The 18916-nt window shown below is 36.8% G+C and overlaps 1 protein-coding gene across 4 annotated transcripts in view; it reads left to right on the top strand.

Annotated features, from left to right (window-relative positions):
• The window catches only part of TGFBR3 (transforming growth factor beta receptor 3), an 81722-nt gene that overhangs the window by 24775 nt on the left and 38031 nt on the right, over positions 1-18916 (top strand). For all 4 annotated transcript variants that reach the window (XM_053470245.1, XM_053470243.1, XM_053470244.1 and 1 more), the window contains exon 4: positions 16414-16551. In XM_053470245.1, the coding sequence (XP_053326220.1) occupies positions 16414-16551 (138 nt within the window). The remainder of the gene's footprint in view (positions 1-16413; positions 16552-18916) is intronic.

Here is an 18916-nt window from a genome sequence, read left to right as displayed (position 1 = left end):
TGCAAATTATCATTTCTGCTTCAGACTGCATGCCACAATTGTTATAAACAAGTATTTAAGTTCAAATTCTTTCACCCGTATGATGCATATGTAAGTTGTTTCTTATGGAGATTGCATTTTTCTGTGCCGATGATGCTGACTGCAGCAGTTTTTAAGTAGAGAATAATTGTTCACAAAGTTCACTGGGGGAGGGAAGGAAAGAATTTTATTATGACTGCAAGACAAAAAAGTAGTGTACATTAGTGTATTAAAGTGGTGATATACAGTTAGAGGCCAGCCCTAGTCCCAGATGGAGCCCTCTAGGGTTTATTGTAAAGACACCATCTTGCCTAAAAAACCATGGATCCTATTGTGTGTGTGTGTGTGTGTGTGTGTATATATATATATATATATATATATATATATATATATATATATATATATATATATATATATATATATATATATATAAGATCCCAGGTTGGATCTTGCTGTTCTACTCCACCTGTTTAAAGAAAGCTATTTAGAATACCTTTTTGTTTGGATAACTACTACTAATTTATTTAACTACATGGTTAAAAAGGATATGCACTATATGGACAAAAGTATTGGGACACCTGACCATTACACCAACAGGGAGTTTTATGACATCACTTTCTAAATACATAGACGTTAATGTGTAATTGATAGCCCCTCTGCAGCTTTCACTCTTTTGGGAAGGCTCTCCACAATGGTTGTTGAGGGTTCCAAAAGGACAGCTGCAATAGACTCCTAAGGTAAGTTTGAACCTGGGACAGATGTTCCTTATGCTCTGTATTAAAGATGACCCTGGGCATAAACTTAAAGTGGCTTAAAATGCAGGAGGCATGTTTAAAGATCCCTTTAATTCCTGACGATTAGGGGTACACAAAGTGAACATGTTTACTTTAAATGATCTCATGTCTATCTTATTAATAAAACTATCACATATGCCAACAATGCACTCTGTTTAAGGGCAGATAATTTTTTATTTTTTTTACGCCATTTATTTCTTAAGCTTGTGCTACTTTTTATATATTGCTGATATTAAAACTCCCCATCTGTCATTGCCGTCTCATTTTTCTAGTACAACAATATGCCTTTTGCAGAACATCCTTACGAGCAAGAATAGACTTTGCTGGGAGCCACTCTCCTGATATATCTCTTCCTCTATTCATCAGGACATACTCCTGAGCTACTGTGGCATTAATTACGCATTGTAAAAACCGACCTCTTCCCTTTCCTTGTAATACAATACTCCTGTAAAAGATTTTTAAAATGTCCAGGAAGCCAAAGAAATAAAAACTAAAATAAGGATAGTAAACAACTAGAAGAGACCAACTGAAAATTTGTGATTACAAGTTTTAAACAAAGCAGATGGAATGCTATCTGTGGGATCACTGCAAAAGTTGACACGTTCAATGACCTTTTGGCTTGGAAAGAAATCAATCCAACTCATGTTGAAAACAGATAAGTAGTTTCCTGATTGTCTGCTGGCACTCAAAACTTGGCCACGTATGTGTTTACAACGAAATACCTTGATCTATTTGTGGACCAAAAATACATTGCTTTGGTCCCAAACGACACTGTTTGCATGGCAAAAGCTCAACTCAGATATTATCATTTTGGAATGGCTTACACATTGTGTTTAAAATCTTAGGGGTAGTGATTGTGCTAATTTGCTGCACAGTTGTACACCTTTAAAAAGGTTTGAGTTATAGTTTAACCCCTTAATGACAAAGCCCGTACATGTACGGGCTCAAAATGCATTGTTTTCAATGGGTTTAGGGACCAGCCATTGTCCTTAAGAGGAGTATATTGTTCACCCCCTTGGACTACAAGGTTTGTGGTTGAGTTTCTATTTTTTTTTGTGAATTTATGTTTACAAGTGAAATGAAACTGATCCAGCAGTCAGACAACTTTTATATAGAGGAAAGGAGTCAAGGGCTTGCATCATTTAGCATAGAAGGGCGAGTCCAGCCAAGCGAGTCAGTAATGAAAAACACACTGAATGTGCACTATCCAGGCCTTTCCATAAAGAATGTTAGAAAACATTTGAATTATTAATTGCATTTTAATTTCAGGTTTATTCTATTGATTTGTAGTGTTGGATGGACAGGTTTCATTGCGTGTACCAAATATGTTTGCTGTATTACTGTGGCTGTGTGTAATGATTTTTCAACCCTGTCTCCAAGCATAGCGGGCAATAACCGAAGAGTCCATGACCCATTTGCAAATACAAGTTGAACTGCACAATTGGTCTATGTGCTAATCAAGAGTAGATAAGGGGCTTTGCTGTATACCTTTCACAAAATGCCCCAGCTACACAAGTGGGTTTTTTTTGCAAGCCTCGTCACAAGCACGTTGGCTCTATGCAGATAATGTGCCTGCCCGGGTACTAAACAGATCTGATGATAGTGTTTCTAGATCCCACAAACTAGACTACTAGATGATCAGAGGCTTAAACGTCATGTAAGTAGGTTTGATTATCTGTTATATAGAAGAAACAGCCTTCCAGGAGAAGTGGCAGGCATTAGTACAGCGAAGAGATTATAACATGCACGGGATAGGCAAATGTCTACCCTAAATATGACAAGGCGAAGGAATTAGTAAGAGTTGAGATTTTTATGGCAGTAAAAAGACTTAATAGGTCATTTTTTCCATTCTTTTGTTTTTCAAATTCTATGTTTTTGTGTTTCCACCACTGGAAAAAATACATAAAGGGAAGCACACTCTCAAAAGTGTACACATTCAGATTTCGGGCTACTGCCGAAATGACCAACATGTACACATAACAAAGCAAGTGATCAGCGCACACACAGAGCAAATACTAAAAGCACCCATCTGAGGCAAACATATTGGGGATTCGGACACACTGTATGCCAGTATATTGCTTAGCCCACCACTACATCTACTGGCAATCCAAACTCCTATTCCCTAAGTGAACAAACCTGTCTGATTAAGTGACAGATGTGCTAGTTGTTGTTGTTGTGGTAGGCCAAGGCCTATCAAGCTCATCACTAATGGTCATACCTGGGAACTCTCTTGAGATTGCCGGGTGAAGCACCGGTTCTCCGGGTCAAGACTCGAATCCTCCGGGTCGTGGGAGCGGAGTCTTGACACGCCCCATCCCCGCCCATTTTAATGGGGGTGTTCCCCACAGGACCTCCCACCGACGTCAGGGGGAACTCCCACCGCCCGCTGACGTCAGTGGGCAGTCCTGGCCGCGTCCCGCAAGGGAAGGCTCCGGGTAGCTGGAGCCCAGAAGTTCCCAGGTATGCTAATGGAAACCACTCATCCAAAGCACCAAAATATGAGTTTAGCTTATTTTTTTCATACTGCTGATTATACGTTTTACAAAAAGCTCCAACTTGTTTTGGCTAGCCATATAAATGTACGAGGCACATATTTTTTTCTTCATGCTATTTATTTCAACCTCAGCTAATGCTTCGGCAGTTCACATGTATTTTTCTTGAATTACCACTGAATAAGAATATATAAATATATGTATTAATAAGTGTAACCCCCCCCCCCAAAACATTGGAAATCACATTTTACACCTAATTTTTCAGTCATGTTTGAAATGCTTGTGCAGTGCAAAACATTTTAATATGTCAAGGTCATAGAAAAGTTGTTGATTTTGCAACACTATCTTCATACCAATGGCCTATTAAATATTATTTTTACCACTCACCATGGCTGGGTTAAAACAATTTTATAATGTTATTTCAGGTAATAAAATGAGTTAACGTGTCCGTAAAACTCACAAACTGTTGGAAAGGGCGTGATTGCTACAGGACAATGACAGCTGTGGACATTTTGATTGCCTCATAAATTTGCATCACTCATTATAAAGCGGGTATCTTATCCAACTTCAAGCACAGATCACCTCATGGAAGCCAAATGTTTTTGCTCTGAAATACTGACACTGAAAAGTCAATTATGCTAATTGCTGTTTTTTTTTATATACATTTGTCTCAAAACCTGTTGATCACAAAAGATGGTTACAGTGAAGATTCCCTTTAATATTATATATATATATTTAGACCTGAAACAACGAATCGATAAAATCGATAATAATCGATAACGGGAATCGTTGTCGACGATTTCCGTTATCGATTAATCGAGTGATGGATTCGTCGTTGGAGCGCTCGGCTCCTTTCACTTACCTCCGCCAGCGTTCCCCCGTTTCTGCTGCAGAGCTCTGTAGTGTCCGTCTGCTTGAAGTTACGTAATGACGGACGTGACGCGCGTGAACGATGAAGATTTGAATAAAGTTTTGCGGTTGAACGTTGTAAGTGGAACGATTCGGTAGCGGAGGCACGTATGGAGAGAGAGAGAGAGAGAGAGAGAGAGAGAGAGAGAGATATTGCCGGGTGGGAAACTGATGGGGCAGAGTGTGGGTGGGTGCAGGGCATTTCATTAAATTATTAAATATAGTTTTTTTTATCCGATTAATCGATTAATCGAAAAAATAATCGGCCAACTAATCGATTATTAAAATAATCGTTAGTTGCAGCCCTATATATATTATATATGCTTTTTTATTTTTATAGGAAAGGGTACTTTGGTCTTAAAGTTAAGTTTCTCCTAATACATAATTTGCTTGCCATGACATATGTTAAGAGGCTTACATATTTTTTGGCAGAGTGGGGGAAGCAATTTTCTCACTTAAGTGCATTCTTTGAGTACATTTTTTTCCCCTTGCTGGGAAAACGTATACAGCTCTAAAGATCCAGGAAGAAATTAAATTATATGTAATTGTTCTTTTGTTTAAAAAAAAAAAAAAGAGGCTGCCTTTAGACATTTCTTTAAGGCTTTTAACGGATGGCCTTAGAATGAAGAAAACATACTAAACTTTAATATAATGAAAAAGGTTAATGCTTTGATGGGACAGATGTGTTCATACCTCTTATGTAAGACTTTGTCAATCTGTTTATTGCCATTGTCACAAATTAATGTAAAATATGAATTTATAGATTTACAATTGTTCATCAACTATAGACGAGTATTAAATAGAGTGCTCCATTTTGATGATAACTTTACTTTCTACATTGTTTCTAAATTAAACAATTCTATTGTTCTCCATCCTGAAGGGCCTTTTCATTGCTGTGATAACCTTTAGGTGTTGTGTTGTATTGTTTTTTACTATTACACTAATGCAGAGCTTGACAAATTTGAATCTAGAAGCCAACTGAAAATGTTACTATCCAGGTTTTTTTAATAGAAATTAACAGAGCCTTATTTTCCACAAAAAATAACAGATCTTACATTTACACATAAAGAAGACTAAAACCAAACTAAATGGGCATTAATCTTATGCAGATAGTTAATATTCTGATGTGACTCACTGGATGGTTTATCTGCTCTAAGAAGCAGTTTTAGGGAGTTGGGCTGTTTAACAAGAAACTTATCATGCTCCTTGGACAAAAGCAGACATGCCTGTATATACACACACACATTCACGCTTGCATTTACACATAAATATCCTGGCTTCCTTAGACATACTTTCCCCAACATACAAACACTTTCAAAACACGTACTCTGACTCGTACCTTTTTCTCATAATCTCTCCCTATCTCCTTATCTCTCCCCTTCTGTTTGATACCTCCCCTTTCTCATTATCTCTCCCATTTCTCTTTCTTTCCTTCCTCTCTCCTTCTCAATAAACAGAAAAGGGCAACTGACCCTTTATTCAAATTCTAGGGGTACAACCAGTGGGAATTGATAAAAGGGGTTTAAATATACCCCTGACGAAGCTGATCTATTTCTCAGCGAAACACACGCTGGTTGATTTGATGATTTCATTTTTTCTCATCCTGCTGAGGTCACAATTCGGAACTAACTCTTAGGCCTGACACTCTCTATCCATGCAGAGGTCGGGATAATGATGCAGCCAGACTAGATTGGCAGTGAGATTAATAATGTACTTACCTACTAGGTACCTTAGGGAGTTAGTTTTCTAGTCTAACTCGTTTCCTCTAGTACTTGCTCACATTAGGGATGATCAGAGTTTTCCACTACTGTTCTATATTAACTTAATTTATTGGATGTAGAATAAACAGATATTTTACCACTCTATCTCTTTTTTGTTTTTTTTTTTGTTTTTTTTTTGTTTCTTGATTGTTACTGTAAATACCCTTGAGTCAATGCAAGTAATATAACAGAAAATTTGTATTCAGCGGTCCCAAAAACTCCATGTATTTAACAATGATCTGAAATTACTCAATTAATATATTGAGAATGTGTTTGCATTTCTCCATAATAATGGGATAATTAGCTACCAGCTAATTCCAAGTCTTTAGCTAAACATGGCACAGCCACAAGCATTGAAATCAAGGCTTCATCATTGGCTATTGAAAAATCATTACCCGTAATTGTTGAGGGTAGTTATTTCTAGAGGAACAGGCAGCGGAGAACTTTTTATTCATGTCCTTTTCCAAGTTTAAATTAAATTGATATGACATCACACTACATAAACACACTTTACTCTTGCCTCTAATTTTTATTTGCCTTTCTACATTGCTCACAGCTGCAAAGTCTCCAAGTGTCAATAACATTGGAAAAGTGAAATCACTGCGCAAGCTGAGATTTTCAAGTGTTCCCTTTTTAGGAAATACTAGTACGAAACCCGTTCTGTGGGGAATTGGTGCGCAAAATGGTAGACCTTGAAAACGTTTGGGGAATGACGTTCTTCCAGGGGCCTCGATGGAACCCTGACTTCAGAGATGCTAAGTGTTTCCTTGATGATGCACAGCTGGCCTTCACAATGTTTGATGTTTACTTTTTTGTCTCCCAAAGTAAGACAAATTAAGTAGATTGCCTGAACCATTTAATCATCGAATCAATTGCCACAAGCCCTTAGGGTTATGTAGAGGAACCCACTTGTGTGAAATACCTCTTATTATTCTAAATTGTAGTTTGTTATAGGCAGGTTTCCACACACAGTGTACATCACTATGAAAAATGTTGATATATATAATATATAATATATAATAAAATCGCTTAAAGATTGATGAGATTTCTATGTCTGTAATTAAAGCCACAACCTTAGTGCATTTCTATATAGACTTTTCCATGTGTTAACCACTAACATCCATCCATCCATTGGATACTTTGCAATTAAGCCCATAATTTTACAAAATGTTAAATAACTATACAGTTTAGCAGGAAGTGTTGAGTGTTCCAGGGACTTTAATAGGTCAGTATTTACTGACATCCTTGTTTAATATTGGTCAGCATAAGATTAATTACTGATCGGTTTGATGGCACACGATCCATTAATTGACTTTCCATTCTATGACTTAGGCCAAATGTTAATTAATATTGGATCCACAGTATAGTTAAATGGAATTGATCACGTTCCAATATGTCTATGATTCTTAAACAACATACTTCATTTATTCAGTTTGCTTTTCCTTTTCACTTAAGTAGTAAAATATAAAGTATCTATATTATGTTGTGCTGGACGTGAGCGGTTCCATGTTCCTGCCAAATCGATTTTTAATTTGTTACCCACCTGAGTGAGAAAACTGGACATTGCTGTATTAGCCCAAGGAAAATGGAGTCTAGGGTTGAAGTAGATACATCTTCTAGAAAAAAAAACATGTGGACTTACATAAATTTGGGATCTCTGAAGTCCCAAACATATATATCCTAACTTAAATAATTTAACATATACAGTTACCTAGCAGCTCTGGGGCTAGAGGCTCATGCCCAAAATGCTAAAGATAAAGCTGTTAAGCAAACCTGAGAAAATAGGCAAAATGATGGAACGTTTGTAAAAGGCTAGATTAAGCCAGAATGCCAGAGATGCAAACATAGTCTGCACCCCTGAGACTAGTAGACTCATTTCTAGTTATCCCGTAGGTTATAAACATATAAATAACATGTAAGCCTTGTTTTATCACATTGTTTATCACTTTTTATTTGAGTACTATCCCCTCCAAATAACGTGAATGTAATTTCTGTAAAAAGGTCATTTTAAGAATAGCCTAACGTCTACTCCTGTTGCAGCTTACTTCAGTGTCATTGTCAGGAAGCCTTCAGAAAGTAAAAGCCAAAGACAATGGTTTAACCCAGAAACAATGCCGGATTTCTCTTTCTGTGAAGTTATTCACAAAATGTTCACCAAGAAGTTGCTTTTATTGCAACTCTAGTTTTCCATTTATCTTTCAGAACAATGCCCCATCGTATTGTTAACTTTATAATATACTGGGTGAGATTATAAGGCTTTACTCTATAAGAAGAGTAAAAGCAGATCTGGTAGTTTTCTCCTTTTAGTCCTCATCACCAGCAATGGAAATCAATTAGTGAAAAAGGCTCAGGATGTTATCTCCAAAGAATGGTATTGTTGTAACCATTTTAGAATGACTTGAAAATTGATTTCATATATATATATATGTGTCAGTACTAACGGCAAGTAGACTGGTAAGGACTCCAGTCCGCCAATGTTCTTAAGTATAAGCTCCAAGTGATATGTGACATTACCTTTATTTATAGAGCGCCGGTTGTGAGGGTGATGAGGAGAAGCCAGTAGTGTGGAGATCTTAAAGGTGGCGAGAACAGATGGATGGTTATTATTGTGTGGCACGGTATTTAGACTAGCTTACAATCATGGTTCTTGTATGCTTTTCTGAATATCGTTTGACTGCATATGCAGATACAGATTGTGCTTTTGCAGACTTCTTAGAGTTTTTAGTTTTAGGATATATGATGCTAGCAAATACTGAATGCCTAAAGACATTATAGACAAGTGATTTGTTATGTGGACTGATATACTTGTGGTGCTACAGAAAAACTCACTTTTTATAAATGTTTTATATTTTGAGTTCTTTTGTGATCTTGTTCGTTGACATTAGAGAATTGATGGAAATTACAATGCACCTTTGCCTAGAAGACTTGAAATAGTTGAAATTGTTGCACTGGCTTTATGTACAAAACCAGATCAGATGCTACACCTCCCTAGAATGAACTTTAAGACCTCAACTTTGATTTTTGGAGTGTTATATGGTTGTTGTGGGCTGCGAGCAGACAGTGTGTCCCAGCCAGTTGGAAACGAGCAGCAACCAGTTTATAAGTTCTTCCAGAGAAAGAAAATTATATGCAGTCTGCTCTTTTGTAGTCTGAGAGGCTTACAAACCTTCTAATAAAGAAGAAAATGCAAATGCATCAGATTTTAATGAGTACATTTAAAAAATAAAATCTGGGCACCTAGGGAAATTTAAAAATGTTTACTAAACTGAATACATCTTAGTTGGTCCAAAGTTGGACAAGTTATATGTAAATGGTCAACGAGAGTATTTACTAAAGTAGCAGGCTGTCTAGATTCTAAATATCATCTTTTTGACTTGTTAGTTCTATAGTCATCCCACAGGAGATGACCTGCATAAAGGTTCTGCGTTTTATATAGAAATCCTCCTACCTTAGCACATTTTGTGTTGCATGTGATGTTTTGCAATAATCTTCCATACTTACCGTAACTTGTGATTATGTTTACATAGTGAGGATAAAAGTCTTTTATCTTTCATGGAAAAAAAATAAATATTTAATTGCATTATTTTCCTGAGCCCCGGGTTTACATTAATAGATTTTTGTTTAACTTCAATCAAGGAATGAAAAAAACGTAACGGATTTAGAAATGGCATTATAAGTAGAATGTTACAAAGCTAATGTTGAAGGAATGTTGACAGTTTTTGTAAAAATTAAATAACTATGCAACAGATACTAATTCCAAATTTTTTTAGATTTATGAAACCATGTGTTACTTTTACTGAATGTGTAGACTTTTCCAGCTGTTTCCAAAGTAAGATTTCACTGCAATAAAAATATACAAAATTAGTTAGCCTTGCTTCCAGGAACAGCTCTACATCAATGCCCAAGTGTGCAATCTCCTCTTCTACTTCGTGATTCATAACTACACGGAAATCCTGTTTGACTTGGAAGAGGAGGATTCTGAGGGCCTAACTGGCATCATTGTTACATATACTTAGTTACTGTTAATTTATGTGTACATGCGCAGCAGACCTGCTTCATATTATGAAATTAATACAGTAACCGCATGATTTTACGTGCGTACGATATAAAATGTAATACAGTATTAAAATTCCTGATACTTAGCAGGGAGCTGATTAATCAACAAATAGTTGTTACTGACCTGGAACCACCAAGCGTTCATCTGATAAAAGTGTATCCCGGAAGCCTTAAAAACAGAAGAATTTCTAAGACGCAAGTGATTCTGAAAATATATTCTTTCATGCTAAATAATAATAAATTATTTATTATTATTATTGGTGTTCATTTTTATTCATGTTAATATGTATTATTGGTATTAATATTTATGATTGGTTGCTCAAATGAGCTTGCAATCTAAATAAAACAAAACTAAGAAAGCCAAGGAGCATCTGATGGAATTTTAATAAATGAGGATTGCTGGATGTCATTAAAAGGAAACCCTAAGAAACGTTTAGCATACTTTCGCGTGTTCATTATTTTCAAGCCTAAACCTGTGGCAGGTTTATTTAAACATTGGTGAATGTTACAAATGTGCTTTTTTTCTTGTTTTAGTTGGATCCGTCACTTTCTCAAATCCTGGATTTATAGTTTAGTATACTTAAGCAATTTATGTAATGGTTCATACAGGTTATAAAAATAATGTACTAGAAGCCCATGTGATAGATATACCATGAGAGCAGCCATCTGCATTTCTTGTACTCAGGATTTGCATGATTACTTCCCATTCTATTAAGTAATATCTACCCTTTGGAAGATGCTGAATGGCTTTGTAACAGGTGTGACCGGGAGAAGGCAGAGAACCCCATAATCAAACTAAATGATGTGCATTGTTAATTCTTATAAAGAATTTCTGCTTCACTGTGGTAGAATTGTCCATTATTTTCAAGTCTACTGAACAATTGACTGAAAATGTTAAAACCACAAGCTATTATTAATTTCAATAAATTAAAGCCTGTTGAAAGCTGTTCTGATACCGTGTGTACCGTCATGCTAATAACTCTACAGGTGCATTAATAATTAACAGGTGCAATAACTCTATTGGAGAAACAGCTTACCAAGTTACCCTCATGAAAGTTGATGTAGGTTTATAGGGTGATTTGGTCTCGGTATAATATTAGCCACAAAGTGATCCTTGTTTACTGGCTGAGGCTACTAATAGTATTACTGCGAAGGGTACTAATAGTATTACTGCATATTTAAAAGCAGAACATTGAGTCGCAGCTTTGAACTTTCTTACAATACAACAGATAATACTTTTATGAGCAATGTAAGAAATGGAATAATATTTGAAATGATTCAAAAAAATGTGTTTTGTGTCTACGTTTATGAAATGTTCATATTTTCAAGTGTTAAAGCAAACGTAATTTCCACTTACATTCTTTTTGAAAGATTTATTGGCCTAGAATCCATGCTAGTAAGTATTGTTTTATTGTATTTCTGCAATATGTTGCCATCTATATTTTTATACTCAGCTGAACCTATGGGTGTCATAGAATAGTGAAAGGGGTCCCCTATCAGTCCTTAACTAGAAATAACGGGAAATATTATTAGAATATTCTTTCTAAATACCTTTTTTTATCTCCAAAAATACTACTTCAGATTCGGCAAACCTATGAAATTATACTTAGAAAAATATTCAATTGTTGTGTGTGTGTGTGTGTGTGTGTATATATATATTATATATATATATATATATATATATATATATATATATATATATATATAATATTACACAGTACCTCACAAAAGTCAGTACACCCCTCACCCCATTTTTGTAAATATTTTATTATATCTTTTCATGTGACAACACTGAAGAAATGACACTCTGCTGCAATGTAAAGTAGTGAGTGTACAGCCTGTATAACAGTGTAAATTTGCTTCCCCCTCAAAATATCTCAACATGATACCGACCCCAAACACACCTCCAAGATGATCACTGCCTTGCTAAAGAAGCTGAGGGTAAAGGTGATGGACTTACCAAGCATGTCTCCAGACCTAAACCCTATTGAGCATCTGTGGGGCATCCTGAAACGGAAGGTGGGGGCGCGCAAGGTCTCTAACATCCACCAGCTCCGTGATGTCATCATGGAGGAGTGGAAGAGAACTCCAGTGGCAACCTGTGAAGCTCTGGTGAACTCCATGCCCAAGAGGGTTAAGGCAGTGCTGGAAAGTAAGGGTGGCCACACAAAATATTGACACTTTGGGCCCAATTTGGAGATTTCAACTTAGGGGTGTACTCACTTTTGTTGCCAAGGTGTTAGACATTAATGGCTGTGTGTTGAGGTATTTTGAGGGGACAGCAAATTTACACTGTTATACAGGCTGTACACTCACTACGTTACATTGTAGCAGAGTGTCATTTCTACAGTGTTGTCACATGAAAAAATATAATAAAATATTCACAAAAATGTGAGGGGTGTACTCACTTTTGTGAGATACTGTATATATATATATATATATAATACACAGCATACCTCAGAATGTTTGGTGGATATGAGTCCATCATGGTGTACAACTCTTGTGCTCAAAATACATGAATATAGACAAGCCTGGCCGGTCTAATTCAAATAAGTAGTTATTGTCATCATGTTCTGTCCACAAGAAGGGAGTAACACTTTACATGTAGATTCCCCACAAACAGTCTATCCATACAGCCAAACCTAATTTCTTATTCCGGGAACTAGTAATCCTTTAGGTTGCATGAGACAAAATGGAAACACCTTTTCCCTGAACAAAGCCTTGCATAACCGGGGAGTCTGAAACCCAAGCCCAGAAATGTTTTATATCAGCGAGAGAAAAAAAATCCCATCAGACAAATTATGGTGTTTGAAACTAGCGAGTTTTCTTAAAAATACAACCTATTCATTTAAAGAGACGTGTTTCAGACCCTGGCCTGCTGTTCTATAGTACTTCTGAAGATGTATGGCATTAAACTGTAACATTTCATAACAAATCTCTTAGCGCATGGTTCGTAGCCTAGAACTATACAAAATAAAATGGTACGTCAGCAGCAGTGTTTATTTTGACCATCTTTCAAGATTTGTGCCCTAGTCCTTTCTCATAGTACAAATTACTTTAGCAGAGTAATGGGCCAGCGATCCACAGACTGTTTTCTAAAGTCTTGTTGCTGTGGAGATATCCAGCCTTCCATAAAAACGATTATCTCCAGGGACAGCAGAAACTCTTTGCAGCTGCTTTAACCTCCTTGGCATTCTACGTATCTGCTTGAGGTCTTTAATCGAGCTTTTGGAAATCGTTTATATGTTCAATGCCCATTCTTTTTCTTAACAGTAATATATACTTATATGTCGAGAGACGTTAGATCAGCGCATAGAAATCATGACATTGGCCCTTTTTAAATGCTTTCTGTAACACGTTAAGTGATAAGCAGCACTGATAGGAACACGATTGATCTAAAGCAGTAGCCCCATTAGGAAGCAACTGCCATAAATCTGTATGAGAAATGTTCCGATGCTGCTTTCTTTTGACCCCCCCCCAGCTTTGTAGAATCCATTAAGAGCAATCTGCACATTGTATGTTATTTCAACACATTAAAGGTAAAAGCAGCTCTTAGGTAAAATGAGCAATCTGGGTTTTCTTTAATAGTTATTGATGACACTTCGTTTTAGCCGGAGCAAGATTTTGTAAGCTATACTGCCCTATATATGCCCTGTTTAGTAAGCACTTTAGATCACTTATGGACGTTATGGGAAAGTTTTAAGTGTATTTGTACCCGACTGATGCTATTGTCTAAGTACTGGACCTAGTTTGACAATCAGTAATGGCAGTATACCTCAGGAGTACAGCTGCCTGCTGGGTACCCATGGCATACTTTGGCAGACTGAGAAAGGGGAATGTGATCGAACCCCGGCTCACAGGACATTTGTGGTCCCGGGCCTGTGCTGTCCTATGGTTTACATGTTTGGTATTTAGTAGTTATTCACTCCAACCTCATAGTAACATAGTAACATAGTTCATAAGGTTGAAAAAAGACCAAAGTCCATCAAGTTCAACCTATATACATATTGTGTCCCTACCGTGTTGATCCAGAGGAAGGCAAAAAACCCTTATGAAGCAGATGCCAATTGCCCCATACCAGGGGGAAAATTCCTTCCCGACTCCAAATATGGCAATCAGAATAAATCCCTGGATCAACGTTCTGTCCCTATTAATCTACTATCCATAACTTGTAATATTATTGCTTTCAAGAAACACGTCCAGGCTCCTTTTAAACTCTTTTATTGAGTTTACCATTACCACTTCCTCTGGCAGAGAGTTCCATAGTCTCACCGCTCTTACTGTAAAGAACCCCCGTCTGTGCTGGTGTAGAAACCTTCTTTCCTCCAGCCGTAGAGGATGTCCCCTTGTTATAGATACAGTCCTGGGTATAAATAGGTCCTGGGAGTGATCTCTGTACTGCCCCCTTATATATTTATACATAGTTATTAAGTCCCCCCTAAGCCGTCTTTTCTCCAAACTAAATAACCCTAATTCTGATAATCCTTCTGGGTACTGCAGTCCTTCCATTCCCCTTATTACTCTGGTTGCCCGTCTTTGAACCCTCTCCAGTTCCACTATATCTTTCTTGTACACTGGTGCCCAGTACTGTACACAGTATTCCATGTGTGGTCTGACTAGTGACTTGTACAATGGTAGAATTATTTCCTTGTCATGGGCATCCATGCCCCTTTTGATGCACCCCATGATTTTATTTGCCTTAGCAGCAGCTGCCCGACACTGGTCGCTACAGGTAAATTTACTGTTAACCAAGACTCCTAAGTCCTTTTCCATGTCAGTCGTCCCCAGTGTTTTCCCATTTAATACATATTCCCAGCCTGGATTTTTCTTCCCCATGTGCATAACCTTACATTTATCCGTGTTGAACCTCATCTGCCACATCCCAGCCCAAGCCTCCAACCTATGCAGATCCATTTGTAATCGTGCACTGTCCTCTATTGTGTTAACCACGCTACAGAGCTTAGTATCGTCTGCAAAGATTGATACTTTACTATACAATCCCTCTACAAGGTCATTAATAAATATATTAAAAAGAATAGGACCCAAAACTGACCCCTGTGGTACCCCACTAGTAACAGTCACCCACTCAGAGTATGTACCATTAATAACCACCCTCTGTTTCCTATCACTGAGCCAGTTACTTACCCACATACACACATTCTCCCCCAGCCCAAGCATTCTCATTTTATGTACCAGCCTTTTATGTGGCACCGTATCAAATGCTTTGGAAAAATCAAGATATACGACATCCAGCGATTCTCCCCGATCCAGTCTTGAGCTCACCTCCTCATAAAAGCTGATCAGGTTAGTTTGACAGGACCGATCCCTTGTAAACCCATGCTGATATGGAGTCATACATTTATTTTCATTGAGATACTCCAAAATAGCATCTCTTAGGAAACCCTCAAACAGTTTACATACAACAGAAGTTAAACTAACAGGCCTATAATTCCCCGGGTCACTTTTTGTCCCCTTTTTGAATATTGGCACAACATTTGCAATGCGCCAGTCCTGGGGAACAGACCCGGTCACTATAGAGTCCTTGAATATTAGAAATAGGGGTCTGTCTATTACATTACTTAACTCCCTTAGAACGCGGGGGTGAATGCCATCTGGACCTGGTATTAACCTCCATTAATAAAACCCAAATAATAAATTAACAACGTACTATAACAGCCTGCCGTTTAAAACAACACCTCTGCCCTACTCATCTGGAATGGAAAAGATGGTGATGTTGGCTATCAAGCTACAATGTGGCATGGCTGCCATTAAACAACGTTCCTAATTACTTGAGCCTTTGGGACCAAAAACACTTGCACATGGGATAATACCGCATAGCGTGTGTAATGTGTGCTTATGCTTGTGTGCTGGCTTTTTCTTGGCATGAATATGGAGCCACAGCTATTTTATGAGTTCTTTTTGTGGTAATCCCATTGCAATTTTCTGAGGCGTGTGCGACTTGTGTATTGATGCTGTATCGCTAGCGGGGATGGCTAGAATCCTGGGACATTAAGAATATCGGGTAGTGCTTGTGGCTTAAACCTTTGGGTTATGCAGGACACATTTAAGGGACTGCGTACATCCTTTTAACTGCTTTTTAATAAATATAAGTCTAAAAATATTGTTGGGTCCTCTAGAGCCATTTATTTCAAGTTTAGTTTGTCAAATGATTTTATTTGTAATTTGTCAGGGTTGCATCAAGGATTCTGGAATCCTAGGTGAAAAGTTATTGCCATGCAGTGCAATGATATCTATAGCTCTTAGCATTTTGTTAAATTGAATATTTTTTTTGCCCAGAGCTGCTTCATAAGCAAAATTTCATGGTATATGTGTCATTATATCGGATTGTTCTATAATATATATTTTTTTGCTTGTTCTTTATAGGTCACATTATATTTGACACCAATTTCTACAATCCCTGTTCACCGGAAGCCATTGGTGTTTATCCTAAACTCCCCCCAAGCCTTGACATGGGAGCTGAAGACTGAGAGACTTGAAACAGGCATTCCAAAGTTTTTCTTTGTAAGTATATAGATTATTGGGAAATGAGACATTCTGGTATGGTATACATCTGGAATAGATGTTGGTTTTGTTTGAGGTGCCAGATAATTATTAGCTTGGTTTCTAATACTATTGAACAGGGCATCTCTAACAGGGCATAAGTAACTAGGGCTGGCGGAAGCTGCTGTACAAGGTTATATATATATATATATATATATTTGTTTTTTTATGTATATTTATATTTTATTCATACACAGTGTATTATTTCTTCTAGATTGTAGAAGTTTCTATATGTCCAGGTTGTTATGTGATGTACAGCTTGTCATGTTTGTCCATTGTGTACAGTACTATGATTTATATAAATCATTAGCACTATATAGGAAGTTCTACAAATTCTACAATCCTACAGGGAAATGTTTCCCCATTATTTGGGAATGTAGAAAAAAGCAGACTAAAGCCAAAGTTTGTTTTAGTCAAGGACATGTAGGGATGGAAGAATAGAAGTTAATTCTGAATGAATAAAGATATCCATAGAAAGCCATATTTTTGTTTTAATATCCATAGGCCCCTTTCATCGAGTTGATTGTGAACTGTGTATCAGGTAATTTATGATAAGCCATACTTAATTAGAAAACAGAGGGTTATAAATCAAGGACCCAATCCCTCAAAAGGTTCAATTACTTTTTATTATGCCGACATGACCAGTTGAGTGACACTTTTCATTAAATATCAGTTTAAACTCCCTAGTAATGACAGTTTTCCTTAAAGCTCCGTGAACCGATGTATTAGTATCAAAGGACTTAATGTATGTTTCAGCCATAAACCTGTCAGCATAGTTTCACAGTATTAACTAGTTCCTTTGTTCAAAAAGGGAAACACGAGTTTGTAAACATGTCATTTATCCATTTGACATTTTTATAAAACGGCCATCTCTGGACCAATAATTTTATATTGCAAGTAGGAGGTCAGTTCTACAAAAGTAATACTTTCTAGTAATACAATAATGAATAAAAAATATACCAATAAACAAATGCATCATACAAGATAATCCTACCTTAGTCCATACAATGATACTTTGATCTCTCGCTAGAACTATAAAAAAAATGTCTTTGTAAATTTTGTGGAAGCATTAAAAGGCTTGGTGTTTTTGCGCTGATAAAATGCAAAGTGACTCAATATGCAAATACATTTATGAAAGTCTATTTTGTCACAATTTGTTTTCATTTAATAATATAGCTGGCACAGTCGTTAATTTTGATTGAGTAAAATAAATTCAGTATTCCCAGCTGAATGCAAATATGTATTTAACACAAGCAAACATTTAAGTATACGATATATTATCATTCTTATTTTTATTATGATGTTTTGTTTGTATAGTGCCAACAATCTACGCAGCGCTTAATACAATACATATATTCAAGGGGTATGCCAAGATGAGAATTGACAGACTAAGATAAACCGATACATAAGGGGGAGAGAGCCCTGCTCGTAAGCTTACAATCTTCAGGGAATGGGGTGACAAACATAAGCACAATTTGGTCCTGTTTACAAATATCAAATTCCGCTTTGAAAATGTTGTTCACGTTCTTTGTACACTTAGAGGGGTTTCATTCAAAACCGATTTGTAGATTCCTGTGTTATCGAGACAGAATAGGATTCCTGAGTCGAGACGTTGCTGCACTCCACCCATTCTCCCCATTGAGTTGTAATATTCCGGCCGGGTCTGTACATTGTGACTTCTAACTTGACATTAGTCACAATGGGTCCTACCATTTCCAATCACCACTCACTTGTAGAACAATTTTACACTGTACTCATTATTTACAATATATTCTATTATTCTGATGGTTCATACAACGCCATTAAAACGTAGCACTTGTTTAAAAGTGAAGTACCCAGGAACTGAGCTGGAATGGGTTTGTGAACAAGTGATACATTGGTGGTGGTACACATTCAACAATGCCGCCACCATTCCTGTTCTTAAATGTCTAATGAATTTGTGGAACTATAAATGATGTACACAAAAGATGTATTCAAACAACGACAGAAGGCATGGAGAGTCCTGCTGGCTAAAGCTTAGAATGTAATTCTCGTTAATTCTCATTAATGCTTACATATAATAATGTATACATTAAATTACAATAACTATTACTTGTATGAACTTAGTTATGTTTTTTTGTTCATCAGTACAGTGTTCTGTTTTCTAAACCATAATACTAACCATTTCATGATAAACTAGTCTATAAAGTAGGAAGGCAATCTTCAAGGTTAGTTTTTCTTGACCTTTTACATTAGAACAATTGCACCGTTTGGCATGTTTTAAGTTAGAATTCCTTTTAATTTGTTATTATTGCGATGTATTCCTCTTTTTGTATCAATCAGTTTT

This window comes from Spea bombifrons, chromosome 6 (genome assembly GCF_027358695.1).
Source record: "Spea bombifrons isolate aSpeBom1 chromosome 6, aSpeBom1.2.pri, whole genome shotgun sequence".
Classification (NCBI taxonomy): domain Eukaryota; kingdom Metazoa; phylum Chordata; class Amphibia; order Anura; family Pelobatidae; genus Spea; species Spea bombifrons.
Note: the sequence above shows the minus strand (reverse complement) of the source record. Positions and strands in the feature narration are given on the sequence as shown.